Consider the following 18,113-nt stretch of genomic DNA (forward strand, 5'->3'; position numbering starts at 1 on the left):
GATCTCTCCATAGGAGACAGCGGCGCTGCACAAGCCCCTCCCTGCTCAGTGAGCAGAGAGGGACTTGTCATACGCCGGCTCAGCGGAGATCTGCAGAGAGATCTCCCGCTGAGCCGGCAGGAGCCGGCGGACTCCGCTGAGACTGAGTCCACCCAGTGTGAAAGGGGCCTAATGATGCGAAAAACTAACGACTAAGAATTTTAGTTTTGGTTTTCAGCTTGTCTATGGCTGGCCTAATTTCTTATATACATGATCGAATATTCCGACAACAAATGTTCGATGTGCGTGTTTGGTCGTATATGTCAACCATGTGTATGCTCCATCGGACATTTGCTGTCGGAATTTCCGACAACAAATGTTTGAGAGCTGGTTCTCAAATTTTCTGACAACAAAAGTTCTTGTCGAAAATTCCGATCGTCTGTATGCAATTCTGACGCACAAAAATCCTACGCATGCTCAGAATCATTGAACTTAATTTTCTCAGCTCGTTGTATGTGACCGCGTTCTTGACGTTCGGAATTTCTGACATTCCGACCATATAGGATGCGATTGGGTGATTTAGACCTCCTACCGTTATCCAGACTTGTAACCTCCACTTTGGGTGGATCTTTTAATAATCAACATATTCACCTTAAATAACCCCGTGTGTGAGCCTAGATTGCACAGTACAGGTGTTTAGTGTTTATTAGGTTTTATATTACCAGGGGGAGTCTTGGATCAGCCATCCAATATACATAACTCCAAATGTTTTCTTTTACAGTATAATATCCACTTAACTGTATGGCTTCACCGCGCCAATGAAGATAATTTATAGCTCACTTGTTTAGTCTAACGCGCGCTGGCATCTATTCTAAAATTAGATGTGGATTCCCCATTATTAATCGTGTGATATATCATCTCTTGCTCTGGTTTCCTTGGCTGCGCTCATTCAGGCTGTGCAGTTTTCATGTGTTAGGAATAAGCATTGTGTGAGCGTGACTCTCCATCGTCTTACATCATTGGAGCGGATGGGTCACATGGTGGCACTAGGCAAAATGTGATTGGGGTCGTGTTGGGAATTGGGGTGGCTCTAACCCGGTGGTTAGAATCATGTGATATCAGAGGACATTGTCTAATCCATGAGCCAGCAGGCACTCCTAGTACTTCTGTATGCAGGCTTCAAGACGCAGAAGGGAACCACCTGTAGTGTGCTTTTTTGCTGTTTCTGAGATTCTTTGATTCATGTTGCCGGTGCTTTGATTCCCCTTTCAAGTGCATTTCCACTTTTGCAGACAAATTGGGATAACGCCTACTCCTTATATTTGTTACGTGTTCCCATTAGCATAGCAAAACACAAAATAGCTTATCTATTTAAAGTGATATTAAAGCAGGGCTTGACAAATTTTCTTGGAATCTAGGAGCCAGGAACGCACCCCATCCCGCCGAGCTTGCACACAGAAGAGAACGCATACATGACTAGCACCTGCATGTGAAAGCAGTGTTCAAACCACACATTTGAGGTATCGCCGCAATTGGTAGAGCAAGAGCAATAATTCTAGCCCTAGACCTCCTCTGTAACTCAAAACATGCAACCTGTAGAATTTTTTTAAACTTTGGCTATGGAGATTTTAAAGGGTAATAGTTTGTCGCCATTCCACAAGAGGAAACAATTTTAAATCGTGACATGTTGGGTATCAATTTACTCGGCGTAACATTATCTTTCATGATATATAAAAAAAATTGGGCTAACTTTACTGGTGTCTTATTTTTTAATTAAAAGAAGTGTATTTTTTTCCAAAGAAGTGCGCTTGTAAGACCGCTGAGCAAATACGGTGTGACAGAAAGTATTGCAATGACCGCCATTTTATTCTCTAGGGCAGGGGTGTCAAAATCAATTTCATCGTGGGCCGCATTAGCATTTCCCTCAAAAGGGCCGGTTGTATCTGTAAGATTAGATGTCCAGCACATCCCCTCCCCTTACATTAGATGTCAAGTGCCACCCCACCATCAGAAGTTGAGTCCCCCACTCTCCCTTACATCACAGAGCACCCCCTCCCTTATGCTGCTGCTGGGAAGAAGCTGGATGCATTGCTTGAAAGCAGAAAGTAAGGGTCTGGAGGAGGACCAGAGGAGGGCTGGAGCGGTGCGAGGGCCACATGAAATGGCCTGCAGGGCCGGATTTGGCCCGCGGGCCTTGTGTTTGACACCTATGCTCTAGGGTGTTAGAATAAAAAAAATATATATATATAATGTTTGGGGGGGTTCTAATTAGAGGGAAGGAGATGGCAGTGAAAACAAACCGGGGAAGCTCCATTAGCATTACTGGTTGTCTTGTCATACCAACGGCCACCACAAGATGGTGCCAGATCACAGAAGGAAGCATAGGCCTGCAGAAGGCCGCAAAGGCGCGGCCTCAATTACCGTCCGGCCCTGCCCGACGTGATCACGTGGCAGGGGAGGTGGGGGGCGCACAGAGACACCGGATACCCCAGGTGCCAGGTTGCAAATTCTACTCGCAATTGCAACCTGGTGTTTGTCGAACCCTGTATTAAAGCTCAGTTTAAAAAAAAAAATAACAAACCTGTTATTCTTACCTGCTCTGTGCAGTGGTTTTGCACAAAGCAGCTCCCATCCTTTTCTTTTTGGGTTTCCCACCAGCGATCCTGGCTTCTCCTTCTCTAGCAGTGCCCCCAGAAAAAACGCTTGCCTTGCAGACACTGCTGTGTGCTCGCTCCTGAGCTACCGCTCTATGCGTCCATAAGACACATAAAGCTGCCCCCCCGCCTTCTCATTGGCTCACTTGCTGGGAATGACAGCAGTGGGAGCAGATTGGCTCTTGCTCCTGTCTCAGCCAATAAGGAGGGAGAGTCCAGGGACAGCCGAGGCTATCATGAACGTTTCTGGATCGGAGGGAGCTCAGGTAAGGATGGGGAGGGGGGGCGCTGCACACAAGTTTTTACCTTCATACATAGAATTAGTGAAGGTAAAACAACCTTCACCCTTTAGAACCACATTGAGTGATTTTTTTTTTACTTGGCGGCAGGTACAGGCACATAATGTACGTGACCAGCCACCTTCCAGGTTTGGGGCATGCGCGCCTGACCCATGCTGTAATTGGACACAGCACAAATTTCAGCCAGTGATTTCAGCTGAAATCTGTTGTGTCCAATCACACACTGAGTTCTGTGTCTACAAAAACACAGGACACTGTGTAAAAAGCAGGGAGAAAAAACAGCCAGATCAGAAAGTAAAAGCAGCACACATTACACGCAGTCAACCCCTTGATTGCCCCTAGATGTTAACCCCTTCCCAGCCAGTGTCATTAGTACAGTGTTATCACTGATCACTGTATTCGTCTCACTAGCGACGTCAGTGTCACTTAGGGGGAGAGTTAGAAAATCACTCAGAAGCTGTGCTTGGTAGCCAATCAGCTTGTTCAGATAAGCTTTGACAATAAAACCTGGAAGCTGATAGGATTCTATGCAGAGCTGCACCATATTTTGCACGCTTCAGTACAGAAATCTGCCCCTTAGTGACCCTCCAAGCCAGTGTCTATTGGCACCAGATTGCCACCACCCTATCACAGTCCTACTATAAGTTGCTGATCACCATTATTACATTATAGTGTTTATAGCTGTGTAAATTCCAGTGTATATATACCCCTACTGATGAAGTATGTATTGGACGCAACGTATATTTAGGACGAGGAACCCCCTGCATGACGTCATCCCGTGGCCATCTCTGCACAAGTTGTCTCGCAAGTGATTGCTAAAGACAAGCGCTATATATTCAGCACTGCCTATAGTGCCGTTTCCTGTAAGTGCAATATTTTTCTTTTTTATTAAAGTTAGAGTTTTTAAACGGAGAGCACTAGGTTTGTGTGCTTTTTTCCCCCTGCATATATTGCTGTGATTGGAGATCCATTCAGCCATCCATCCACTCATGGTGTGAGCTACTGGTAAAGCAGGGGTCATGTCAGTGAGGGGAGAGGCCATTCGGTATAGGTGGGGTATTCTCTCTATTTTATGCATGTCACAGTGGTGATTTCAGAAGATTGAAGCTGGAATTTATTTATAGTTTTTTCATATATTTTGCACATTTATTGGACTATATATTTTTTATATATAATTTTTGGAGTCACTGTGTAGGATACAGAGGAAAAAAATTTTTGTATGCACATTGGATTTTGTTTACATAATTTGGATGTCTTTGTACACTATTGATATATTTGGTATTTTGTTGTATTTTTAGGAGAGTTGCGCTACATCACTTTGGGTAAATAATTTGGTTTATAAGCTTTGAATCACTTGTGTTGGCTGGTAACTCATTCAGCACATATTATAAATGTATTCATAGCATTTGATTGTGCTGATTGATCACTGGTACCCAATTTTCTATGGATCTGTCTATGGCTGGCATAGGACCACCCTAAAATGAATCAGTCATGACACCTTCTCCTTGAACTATTCTAAACGATAAGAATATATATTTTTTTTATATCTGATGTGCGACTGGAAACGCATGTTAAACATTAGTGGGTTCTCAAATTTGACTGCAAAAGTGGAAATACCCTTTAGGCTGTTTTTTCACAGGCATTCCAATTTTTAGTTCAGTTACATGTTTTTTTTTTCTTTTGTTAAAAAAAGGATCATAAATAGATACGGTTGTATATTTTCACTTCCATTTTCATGTCTGCTGACATCCGTTTAAAAAAAAAAAGTGACTCAACTGAATCTTAAACACTGTGTATATAGCTGGTTGCTAAGAAGGGGGCTGCAAAGCCGGCCGCCGTGTCCCTAACAACCGATACGTCATCAGATTGTAAGCGGGATTCCTCACTGACAGCTGAATGTATAAAAAATAAACGGCATGGGGTCCCCCCCCCCGGTCCTTACCAGGCCCTTTGAGTCTAGTATGGGTTCGGAAGGGACCCGCCGCACCAAAACTTAAAAAAAAAAAAAAAAAAAAAAATGGTGTAGGGCCCCCCAAATCCATACCAGACCCTTAATCGAGCATGCAGCCCAGAAGGTTGGGAAAGGGAGGGGACAAGCGAGCACACCCCCCCTCCTGAACCATACCAAACTGCATGCCCTCAGCTCTGCGCCCCCCCTCCCCACCCCAAAGCACCTTACCCCTATGTTTATGGGGACAAGGGCCTCTTCTAGACAGCCCTGGCCGGTGGTTGTCGGGTTCTGCTGGTGGGGGACTTTTTTGGAATCTGGAAGCCCCCTTTAACAAGGGGGTCCCCAGATCCTGGCCCCTACCCTATGTCCCTGGCCACCTGCACCTTCAGCCCCCAGTCAGCCTGTCCTCTGATTCTGGGGAAGTGAGAGCACTGGGTGGGAGCTGGAGAGAAGGGAGAGCACTGGCGGGGTTGGAGAGCACATGGGTGGGGGAAAAAAGCAGGGGGGAGTGGAGATCACAGGGGTGGGAGCGGAGAGCGCTGGGGGGGAGCCAAAAAGAACAGGGGAAGAGAGCACGGGAGGCTGAGGGAGGGGGGGCTGGAGAGCACTAAGGGGGGATCTTGAGAGCACTGGGGGGGCAGAAAGAACAGGGGTAGAGCGCACAGGGGCTGGAGAGCACTGGGGTGTACAAAGAGCAGGGGGGAGTGGAGAGCGCTGGGGACCAGACCGGCCCTGGCACAATGCATGTGTTGCAGCGCAACAGTGTGGCATTTAGGGGGTTAAAACAAACAGTGAAGAGGCGATGCAATGCTCTTCAGGCTGGGTTCACACTATTGCCAATTGCAGGCAGGTTTACGCCGCATTCAATTCGCATGTCAGAAGATTGTGACCGGCTCTCTATGAAGCTGGTTCACACATCTCTGGAGCCGCTCCGGTGTGAATTGCACAGGAGTCCTTTCTGTCTTCTGGCCCGTTTTAGGTCCGAATTCAGCCACCGGACCCCTGCTGTGAGCCAGCCTAAGAGTACTAGCCCTGAAATGAAAAAAAAAAAAATCCTGAAATTAGAAAACGAATGCGGCCTTCAACGGTGTTAAAGTGGAAGTCCAGGCTAAAGCTAAACCTGCTCCCACCGCCATTATAAGTCTGACATTAACTAGCCTGTAGAGGAAATATGCCTCTACTATGCCTATTCTAAGGGCACTCCAGTCCTGTCATGTGATTGGCTCCCATTACCAGCTTCAGGGGAGAGGAGGGACAGCCAACAATGGATGCCCCATAGTAAGCCAACAATGGATGCCCCTCCCCTGAGGCTGGCACTGGGAGCTGATCACATGACCAGACCGGAGTCCCCTTAGAATAAGGCAAGTATAGATATATATCCTCTACAGGCTTCTTAGTATAGGATTTAGAATGGGGGTGGGAGCAGATTTAAAGCCCACCTCTGGGGGGGGGGGGGGAATTCCCATGTAGCAGGGCTGTCTCTGTATTGCACAAGTTAAAGCAGACCTAATGCCATTTTTTCATCTTTCCATCTATTAAATCTTCTGCCCTTATTTTAACTTTGGATAGTAAAACATTTTATTCTGCCAGTAAATACCTTATACAGCCCAGTTCAGGTTTCTTGTCTGGCAATAAGCCTAGGCTTTATGATATCATGCACAGCACTCTCTCTCACGCTTGGGAGAGTTTGCCAGGAAGGGAGGGAGGATGAGTCATAAGAGGGCCAATGAACGCTGCAGAGCTGGAGGTGTGCCTCTGTGTAAATCCAGGAAGTGAACAGGCAGAAGCTTCAGCTGCCCACAGTTAAAATGGCTGCAGCCAGACTCCGTGGAGGGAGATTTCTGCAGCATATTTGGCCAGTACAGAATCACAGTATATATAAAATAATATGCAAAGTGGTTGGAGGGAAGCTTCAGAATGGCAAAGATGTTTTTATTACAAATGTGAGCAGACTGCAGTTCCTCTTTAACTGCTCTTTTTTGTTTAGGGGAAAGGAGAGCGGAGATACTTTTCTAATCCTCCGATGCTTTCCGCACAAAACTGTTAGGCTCCATAGACCAGGAACAGTCCACCACTAGACTGTGGGGGGGGAGCCTTATTCCAAAGGGTCGGGTGAGTATAAGCTTTGTGCTCACCCCTAGCTGTGCAGTGCGGACACAGCCCCACTGCATGGGGAATACATTTTTTTGCCTGGAGTTGGGCTTTAAAATTAGAATTAGGTTTAGCCCAAACTACAATTTTAACCACTTGCCAACTGCACTATAGCCGAATGATGTCTACAGCACCGCCGGCCAGTTCTGGGCATGCTCTCTGTGACCACTGTGTCCTCTGAAAACAGCTGATCACAGATCGGGGTAAAGAGCCCATCAGCAGTTCTTTACCACGCCATCAGATGGGTACAATCACAGCTGATCACAATGTAAACACAAGCCAGTTAGCGACATGGGAAATTCAATGGAAGTCAATGGGAGCCGTCTTAATGTACACTACTGAAGTCGCTCCAGCGTCAGAAAAGGTTCCTGTACGACTTCTAGGAGACTTGTACCCATTGATTTCAATGGAAGTCGCCTCCAAAGTCGGATCACTGTCTTAACTGAAGCAACTTTACAGGAAGAAAAAATTGTTTTCTCAGGCAAACCCCTCCCTCCCACAGAGCTGATTATTCTGTGATTGGCCACTGGCAAAGTCGCGTTGTAAGTTGCTCCAAAGTCACGCTGTAAGTCGGGTTGCCCCTGTGTGAACCGGCTCTTATCGGCATTCATCTCCTCACATTTACAGCTTGAGGAGAGGAGAGACGATAACTGGCTTGTGTTAAAGGTACATCTACACTGATAATCGGGCACTGATTATCAGTGCAGTCCTAACTGTATCCACCAGTGCAGGCTTTTCAGTGCCCCCTATCAGTGCAGCCTTATCACTGCCCCCTTATCCGTGTCACCCATCATTGTAGCCTCATCAGTGCCCATCAGTGTCACCTATCAGTGCAGCCTCATCAGTGCCCATCAGTGTCACCTCATCAGTGCAGCCTCATCAGTGTCGCCCATCAGTGTCACCTATCAGTGGCCATCAGTGTCACTTATCAGTGAAGCTTCATCAGTGCACATTAGTGAAAGAGAAAAATTACCTGTTTGCAATATTTTAGAACAAATGCTGAAAAACTTCTGCGCAGTCTTTTTTTTATTTAATTAGCAAAAAAAAAACATTAGTGGTGATTAAATACTACCAAAAGAAAGCTCTATGGCCCAGATTCTCGTAGATGGGTGTAAATTTGGCCGGGTGTAACGTATCTGATTTACGTTACGCCGCCACAAGTTTTCCAGGCAAGTGCTTTATTCACAAAGCACTTGCGTGTAAAGTTGCGGCGGCATAACGTAAATCACCCGGCGGAATTCAAATTCGGCGGGTAGGGGGCGTGTATCATTTAAATGAAGTGCGCCCCCGCGCCGAACGAACTGCGCATGCGCCGTCCCTAAAAAAAAATCCCAGAGTGCATTGCTCTAAATGACGTCGCAAGGACGTCATTGGTTTTGACGTCAATGTAAATTACGTCCAGCACCATTCACGGACGACTTACGCAAACAACGTAACTTTTTAAATTTTCTACGCAGGAACGACGGCCATACTTAACATTGACTGCTCCTCATAGACCCAGGGGGCCCCAGGAAAAGCCTAACGTAAACGTCGTAACTTTACTGCGTCAGCCGCGTGGGAATTTGCATATCTAGCTAATTTGCATACTCGACGGGGAAATCGACGAAAGCGCCACCTAGCGGGCAAAAAAAATTTGCGGTTAAGATCCGACGGCGTAAGAGACTTACGCCTGTCGGATCTAAGGGATATCTATGCGTAACTGATTCTAAGAATCCGTCGCGTAGATACGACGGCGCTAGGCAGAGATACGACGGCGTATCTGGAGATGCGTCGTATCTCTTTTGAGAATCTGGGCCTCTGTGTGAAAAAATGTCACATGGGTACAGTGTTGCATGACTGTGCAATTGTCATTCAAAATGTGACAGCGCTGAAAGTTGGCCTGGGCAGGAAGGGGGGGGGGGGGTAAAAGTGGCATGTAGGCAAGTAGTTAAGCTGCCATGTATGACATTGTTATCCTTGTGTTTAGGTCTATTGCACGTGTCTGCTCTCAGATATTGCTGCAGTTTATTCTTTTCTTCTTTTCTTCTTTGCTCAGCTCACAGCAAAACCTACAACAGTCAGGGAGATGCGGCTGGGTGGATTTCCCTGTGTGTATTCCTCTTCCTAGCCTGTGAAGTTGTTGTGCTTCAATCCTGTGGCTTTCCTTGCTTGAACTTGTGAAGGTTAAGTACATAGAAAGGGCAGGAGTTGCAGAGCTTTGAGGCGAGGGTTAACAGTGCTTTGTGCACGGGGTAGTAGGCGTAGCTAGACCTCGGATGTCATCACTAGAGGCAGCCAGAGGATGAAGGGGGCCCTTTGTTGGCAGTCTAACGTAAGCAGCTTTCCCCGTCTAACACAAGCACTGAAAGGAACGAAGAGCTGAAAGAGTGCAGGATTGACTCCCTACTGATCAGGAAGATTGTGTGGTCAGTATGGGGGGATTGCTCCAAAGGGACCCTAGCAAGCCCTCCCCTTCTTCTTCTTCTTAGGGATCAGAGCCTCTCCTTTCCTGCCCGGATCCATGAAGTTCGGAGTCTCTGCTGAGTTTTGGAGTTGTCCTGCACCAAGAAGAAGACGAAGAGTACAGAGCCACAGTACAAGGAGCCGTATAGGATTTGGTCCCAGGCCAAGTGGCCTATCCCGCTCTGGACTTTTCGCATGTTGGAGGGAGGGGAGATCATCAAGCGTTCCCGGAGGAAGAAAAGATCCAGCAAGTCCTGTATCCAGCAGATGAAAATGTTGGAGATCTGTTTAAAGTTAGTGGGCTGCAAATCCAAAAAGGGACTGTCCTCTTCCTCAAGCTGGTCTCTGGAAGGTGAGATAAGGGGGGGTGTCATGGAAGAAGGGGGGGGGGAGGCTACAGCCAGCTGGAGCCTTCAAATCTGTAATCCCCTTTCTGTAGGCCTCAGCACAGATTACAAGCAAGCAGCTGCCCCTCTCTCTTGTGGCCTTAGGCAAAACAGAAAAGCGATCACTTTGGAAGGATTGTTTAAAATCCGTGACCCGATAGCCTTATGTTTATAAAGTTTCTTGTTTTTGAATTGAGGACAGAAGAAGATTTCTATCTCTTAGTAACTTTTTTCTGTTGGCATTAGTACATATGTGGTGATCGGGCCTTGAATAAGCGCATCCCGCGTCCTTTGCTGACTTCACCTTACATGGTAAAGTGTTCAGGAGCAGATTCTTTGTTTTATTGGATCTCTTTTTCTTCGCTTCTCTCAGAATCCGTTATCGTTTCCATTAAGTTTACATTGCGGGGTGATCCGTGACCGAGGACGGTTATGTGATTACAAAAAAAATAAAAATTACGTAACTCTATGCGTCATCAGAACTGTTCGTTCTTGAAACGCCCGCCAAGCTCTTGCTGTGCCAGGATTTGTTCTTCTGACAGGTCAACAGCATGCCAAGTGGGATTTGTAGTTCCTCAGGGCCTAGATTGTTGTGCTTTTGTATAGCACATGCTGGGGCTTCTATGTCAATGTTTACAGTGTGTGTCATTCTCCATAGTGACTGTTCTTTATTATGCACAGAGGTGTTCTTAGTGTTTGGTGAGGTAATTAGCAAAAGTGTGTGTTTTGCCAACATCCCAGAAATTGCTTGCCGTCATACATATTCCCGTTATTTGTTCTAGTATCTGCAAAAGAGAAAAAGATTGGATGTCTACAGGTTGTCCAAACCCAGAAGCCAGGAATTAATAAAACCTGGGGGAGCTCTGCATATAAACCAGGGTGGATATAAATCGGGGATTTTTAGTTGGATCTTTTTGATTTAAAGCGGAGGTCCCACGAAAAAAAAAATATTAAAAGCCAGAAGCTACAAATACTGCAGCTGCTGAATTTTAATAAATGGACACTTACCTGTCCAGTGCGCCTGCGATGTCAGCAGCTGAAGCCGAGCAATCGCTCCTCTCGGCTGCCATCCTTGGTAAGGGAATCAGGAGGTGAAGCCTTGCGGCTTCACTGCCCAGTTCTCTCCTGCGAATGCGCAAGTAGCCTGGCACATTCCCGGTGGTCCCTGCTGTCTCCTGGCACCTGTGTGTTTTCCAGAAGGCAGCCTAGTCTCTCCCCGGAAGTGGGTGCAAATACCTGTATTATACAGGTATCTGCAGCCCCCCTCCCCCTGAAAGGTGCCAAATGTGATACCAGAAGGGGGGAGGGTTCCGCTTTAAATCAATCTTTGTGGTTATCAAAACTATTTTAGTAAAATGCTTTCGGAGGAAAAAAAATCTATTTAAGATACATTATTAATTTATTCAGCATGAGATGGTGCTTAGGTATGTAGCATGTGGCTGGAAATTCTACAATAATTACATTTTTGGTAAACTCCTTCAATAAATCCAAGCTCTGAGACCTGAGATAACATGCAATGCCTTGATGCCTTCACACAATGTCACAGTAACCATATCAAAAAACAAAGTAAAGGCATATTTCTTTATTATTATTTAGGTACTAGGCAGCGCTTTACAAATACCCATATATATATACTCGAGTATAAGCCGACCCGAGTATAAGCCGAGGTACCTAATTTTACCCCAAAAAAATGGGAAAACGTATTGACTCGAGTAGAAGCCTAGGGTGAGACTTGTAAGCGGAAAAGAGGGTCAACAATGCCCATTTGCACGCCTCACTGTGCCCATTGCCACTGTGCCCATTGCCACCGCACTGTGCCCATTGCCACTGTGCCCATTGCCACCTCACTGTGCCCATTGCCACTGTGCCCATTGCCACCTCACTGTGCCCATTGCCGCCTCCCTGTGCCCAAGTCAGTGTACCTGAAATTTTTATTACAGGCTGCGGGCGTTCTATTCATTGTTTAAAAGTCGTGATCGCCTCCTGGTCCTGTTCTGTGATAGGCATTTCCCAGCAGCCTATAATGGACGTCTTCTCATCCTCGGACTCTGTTTCCCAGCAGACACTGTGTTCAGTGTTCCGCCCATCACGGACGTTCTCTTGTCCGAGGATGAAAAGACGTCCGTGATTGGCGGAACAGTGAACAAAGTGTCTGCTGGGAAATGCCTATCACGGAAGGGACCAAGGGGAAGCCGCGACTTTTAAACAATGGACGCTCTCGCAGCCCTTCAGGTACACTGACTCAAGTAAAAGCAGAGGGGGGTATTTTCAGCCCTGAAAAACTCTGCTTATACTCGAGTATATACGGTACATTGTACATTCACACCGGTCCCTACCCTCAAGGAGTTTACAATCTAAGGTCCTTAACTCACATTCATATACTAGGGCCAATTTCGACAGAAGCCAATTAACCTACCAGCATGTCTTTAGAGGTGGGAGGAAACCCGTGCAGGCACAGAGGGAGAACATGCAAACTCCAGCCATTGTTTTGCAAATCTATGTACACTACAAACTGCATGATTGAATTAGTTCTGCTATCACCGTTTTACGAACTTGACAGCTTATTATTCTAAATGGGGAAACCTTCATTTTGTTTGCAAATATTAAAGATTCTAACTACCAGCAAGAATAAGTCTTTACATTTTAAAGAGCACCTGTCATTTCAGATCCATCATGGCAGCTTCTTGTTAGCGGGCATCCACTCACCTGCTGCCGCCACGTCCCTCACCTTGTCACTGCCACCTCACCAGCCGTCCCATTAATGTGAATGGGACTGTAGGCGAGTCAACAGCGGGTCAGAGGAGGAGGAGGAACTGCGGGACAGAGATGACAGTTGCTCTTTAAAAATTATGATTTAAAAAGAGTTGATTTAAATCAAACCTTTTTACTAGTGATTTAAATCATGATTTAAACTGTGATTTAAATCGACTGGATTTAAATCAAATCCATCCACCCTAATGGAAACCAATCCGCTTCCAGACTTTAGCCGAGGTTCACATTGGAGCAATTTGTCATGTGATTTGAAAGATCAAATCGCATGACAAGTCGCAACCTATTGGAGGCAATGGCACTGTTCCAATCGGTGCAACACCGATTTTTGTGGCGCCGCACCAATTTGCAAAAGTATTTCCTGCACTACTTTTGCTGATTTCAGGTGCGACTTCAATAGCTATTTGTGTATGAAGCCACACAGATGTCAAGCAGCACCTGAAATCGCACTGACCATGCTACTTTGAAATCGCACCATTTCAAGTGAGGTAGTGCGATTTCAAAATGGCATCAATGTGAAGCAGGGCTAATTGTCAAAGCTTAATTGAACAAGCTGAAGTTAGAAGCTGATTGGCTGTGGACACAACTGTACTGGCTATGGCCACATACAGTGCCTTGAAACTTTCCACATTTTGTCATGTTACCCAAAAATGTCAATGCATTTTGTTGGGATTTTATGTGATAGACCAACACAAAGTGACACAATTGTGAAGTGGAATGATAAATGGTTTTCATTTTTTTTTTACAAATATGTGAAAAGTGTGGCGTGCATTTGTATTCAGCCCCCTTTACTCTAAGGCTCCATTCACACCTTGGCGACAAAACGCCCGACGCTCGTGCCGCTGGAGGGGAGAATTGCCATGGATGTCTATGAGATGGTTCACATCTCATAAACGCCGTACGCCTGCCGCCTGAAAACAAGTCCCGGACCCTTTTTTTCAGGCGGCATTGGCGTTCGGCCATAGACATCAATGGCAATTCTTTGTGAGAAAAAAAAGTAACCTAATCGCGGCAAAATACGCCGCGTACGCGGCGTTACAATGTGAATGGGGGCTAATACCCCTAACTAAAATCTAGTGGAACCAATTGCCTTCAGAAGTCACCTAATTAGTAAATCGAGTCCATCTGTGTTTTAATTTAATCTCAGTATAAATACAGCTGTTCTGTGAAGCCCTCAGAGGTTTGTTGGAGAACCTTAGTGAACAAACCGCATCATGAATACAGAGGAAAATATCAGACAGGTCAGGGATAAAGTTCTGTAGAAGTTTAAAGCAGGGTTCGGTTATAAAATAATATTCCAAGCTTGCATTTAGCGCAGAGCAAGAGTTTTACTTGGTTTTCCCTCTACAATTTTCTGGAGCCTGAGAGAACCTGGCCACTGGACAGCCAATAGGAAGTGTATGTGTCACTCAAGCATTCTGAATAAAATGAAAAGTGTTCTCTGACGGGAGAGAACGCTGTACAGAGCGCCATTCAAAGACCCTTTGCATTCGTTCAGAAAATGCTGAGCATTCTCTGAATGGTGCCCAGGCCGACACACACCGCTAACGGATGGAGAAAGCCGGCTGCGGTGGACGAAAACTTCAGAGCAAGGCCTGGAGCACAGTGGTGTAGGCAGGCAAGGGTGGATAACGTCACAGTGACGTCATCCACCCTCACCTGCCTACACCACTGCGCTCCAGGCTTCGCTCTGTGACGTCATCCACCCTCGCTTGCCTACACCACTGCTCTCCAGGCCTCGCTCTGTGACGTCATCCACCCTTGCTTGCCTACACCACTGCTCTCCAGGCCTCGCTCTGTGACGTCATCCACCCTTGCCTGCCTACACCACTGCGCTCCAAGCCTCGCTCTGTGACGTCATCCACCCTCGCCTGCCTACACCACTGCACCCCAGGCCTCGCTCTGTGATGTCATCCACCCTCGCCTGCCTACACCACTGTGCTCCAGACCTCGCTCTGTGACGTCATCCACCCTCACCTGCCTACACCACTGCACTCCAGACCTTGCTCTGTGAGGTCATCCACCCTCACCTGCCTACACCACTGCACTCCAGACCTTGCTCTGTGAGGTCATCCACCCTCACCTGCCTACACCACTGCGCTCCTGGCCTCGCTCTGACATCATCCACATTCACCTGCCTACACCACTGCGCTCCAGGCCTCTCTCTGTGACGTCATCCACCCTCACCTGCCTACACCACTGTGCTCCAGGCCTCGCTCTGAAGTTTTCCTCGACCACAGACGGCTTTCTCCATCTGTCAGCGGTGTGTGTCAAATTCCAGCAGCAGAGCGCCCCAGCAGGAAAGAAACAGACTGATCGATCTGATGATCATCCCCATGTTTGGGATTTTTTAATGCCTTCTTGTCACTTCTGGAATGTGAGTTGCCTGTATTTATTACTTCGCTATTAAATTGTCTTAAAATCTACACCCAGAGGTGCATTTTTTACACAGGTGATCGGCCTGGTCACCATTAAGAGAGTGCTCAGCATTTTCTAAACGATCAGAAACCACTTCATTTTATGCAGAAAGCTTGAGTGACACATACACTTCTTATTGGCTGTCCAGTGGCCAGGTCCTCTCAGGCTCCAGAAAAATGTAGAGGGGAAAACCAAATAAAACTCTTGCTCTGTGCTAAATGCAGGTTCACTTTAAGGCAAACTGGGCTTCTTCTAGCTACAAAACACTCCCTGGTACTTTTGTTTTTTATCAATGAGGCAGTGCCACAGACTTGCCCGCTGGTGCTGCAGGGTTTTTGGCAGCCAACAGATGCACAGAATGTTTCAGGAATTTGTGAGGCTATTGAAAGACTGTTCTGGATTCCTGGAGTAGTGGATCCGCCTCTTAGTATAAGAGATGATATGACGTAAAGTCACTGTTTATCTTCCTGCAGGCACATTATTGCCCATAACAAATCACGCCAAGATCTCATTTAAAGCGGGGGTTCACCCTTAGAGGGCACTTTTCCCCCTTAGATTCCTGCTCGTTTTTACTAGGGGAATCGGCTATTTATTTTAAAATATGTGCAGTACTTACCCGTTTACGAGACGCATCCTCTCCGTCGCTTCCGGGTATGGGCTTCGGGAATGGGCGTTCCTTCTTGATTGACAGGTTTCCGAGAGGCTTCCGACGGTCGCATCCATCGCGTCACGATTTTCCGAAAGAAGCCGAACGTCGGTGCGCAGGCGCAGTATAGAGCCGCACCGACGTTCGGCTTCTTTCGGCTACGAGTGACGCGATGGATGCGACCGTCGGAAGCCTCTCGGAAGCCTGTCAATCAAGAAGGAACCCCCGCTCCCGAAGACCCATACCCGGAAGCGACGGAAGAAGATGCAGCTCGAAAACGGGTAAGTACTGCACATATTTTAATATAAATAGCCGATTCCCCTAGACCGAACGAGCAGGAAGCTAAGGGGAGATTTTTTTTTTTTTTTTAAATGGGTGAACTCCCGCTTTAAGCGCTTCATTGGAACTTGAGTTGGTTTTCATCACTACCATTGTTTATATCATTTTTTTATAATGTTTTTGCGATTGAATTTTTGTTTGTAAACATGTTCTCTAGCACTAAAACTGTATGAGAGAGGTTATAAAAAATAGGATATTGTTTTGAAAAGAGAATTTTGTACTCACTAAAAATAACTGGCTAAAGCTGCACTTTGGAAATGCCCCCTCCCCCCTCCCTTCCTTCCGCAGATCAATAATATAATACTTGTTTTTATAAGTTATAAAAGTAGAGTATTACTAAATCCACAGTCCTGCAAGCTTCCTCACTGCTGGTTTCTGAGTGGGTCTCTGAACAATGGCGGCTGGTAGTATATCTTTGGGGGCGGTGACAAACAGTCCAGCCCATTCTTTTCTTCAAGCCAATTGGAACTTCGGGTTTTAATCATGTGCGTCTAAAAAACATTGGAATCAATGAGTCTGGCACCCTGCATGTAGATTAGACGGTGAGGGACGTGGCGGTAGTGGATGCCCGCTAACAAGTGCTGTCATGATGGATGTGAAATGACAGGTGCTCTTTAAATGTAAGGACTTATTCTTGCTGGCAGATATAATATTTATTATTTGCAAACAAAATAAAGGTTTTCTACTTAGAATAATAAGCTGTCAGGTTAGTAAAACAGCGATATCAGAACCGATTCAATCATACAGTTTGTAGTGTACATAGAGTTGCAAAACAATGGGATAAAGGAATATTCCTGAACTTTGTTTTATCTCATGGTTACTGTCATATTGTGTGAATGCATCAATGCGCAGTGCATGTTATCTCAGCTTGGATTCATTGAATGAGTTTACCGAAAGTGTAAATATTGCAGAATAAACAGTCTCATGCTACATAGTGAAATAATATACTACAGCGCTACTACAATCTAAAATCACACCACACAATTAATAACCAAATGTGTAAAAGCAGCAATAAGTGATAAGGTGACCAAACCAAATGGCAAATTAAAATGATATACAAACTGCGCTAGAAAACAACTAATAATGTGATACCAGGTACATATATTTAGGTTTAATCAACCAATTGATTGATGATAATGATGCAAAAATTATATAGATCAAAGTGAATTAAGGGATTAACATAATCCTAAAAATACATAAAAATAAAGTGAATAAGGGCTTCAATCCACATGAGAGAAACAAATACAAATGCTTTCCAATTGCAATGTCCTCTGAGCTAGATAGAGATGATGACACCAATGGGTTAATATGTCAGTGTTTTAACAGCAGAGTACCTTCAAAGCCCAGATGATCATGAGACACACAGCCTAATTATGTGCAATAAGACAGCTACAGACTCCACTCCATACAGATCACGACAGGATATGAATGAAATGGGGGAGAGAAAACATATATAATGCAGGCTCCTCCCCCACGCGTTGCGTCACTTGCCACGTGATTTAATCATGGGTAATCATGCTACATAACTGTTCCATTTCATGCTGAATAAACACAATTATTAATGTATCCTAAATAAACTATCTTTAGCATTTTATTAAAATAAATTTGATTAAAAAAAAAATGATTTAAATCAAAAATATCTGATTTACTTCAACAAGATCAAATTTTGGGGATTTTTTTTTTAAATCATTGATTTTTATCCACCCTGCTGGCGTTCCACTCTAACATGAAAGGAGAAAAAAGGCGCGTGACCTAACACATGAAAGTTTATTCTAAACAAATATACAAAGAAAAATACTACGTGTTCATGAATAAATAAGTTACAATATTCTCGTTTGATATAATTGCTAAAATTGATGCCCATATAAGGGATAAAATGAATTATTCATGAGCAGGTAGCATTTCTCTCTGTACATACCAATTTGTTTAGAAAAAAAGAATCGTTTTTATCTTGATTCATGCGATGGGTCACGCACCTTTCTTCTTCTTTCATACATAGCCTAGTCAGTCAAGGCAGGCATAATCACTTTGGGGCAGATCCTCAAAGATCTGCACCGGCACAGAGTATCTGAGATACGC

General features: G+C 45.4%; 1 protein-coding gene across 2 annotated transcripts in view; it reads left to right on the forward strand.

Annotated features, from left to right (window-relative positions):
- ABL1 (ABL proto-oncogene 1, non-receptor tyrosine kinase) overlaps positions 1-18,113 on the forward strand; it is a 325,871-nt gene that overhangs the window by 195,089 nt on the left and 112,669 nt on the right. Inside the window, exon 1 of one of the 2 annotated variants that reach the window (XM_040324660.1) lies at positions 9,263-9,828. The exons of the other annotated variant lie outside the window; for it this stretch is intronic. Within the exon in view, the coding sequence (XP_040180594.1) occupies positions 9,672-9,828 (157 nt within the window). The 5' untranslated portion in view covers positions 9,263-9,671. Of the gene's footprint in view, positions 1-9,262; positions 9,829-18,113 lie in introns of those variants that run through there. 2 annotated transcript variants of the gene reach the window in all.

This window comes from Rana temporaria, chromosome 9 (genome assembly GCF_905171775.1).
Source record: "Rana temporaria chromosome 9, aRanTem1.1, whole genome shotgun sequence".
NCBI classification, from domain to species: Eukaryota; Metazoa; Chordata; class Amphibia; order Anura; family Ranidae; genus Rana; species Rana temporaria.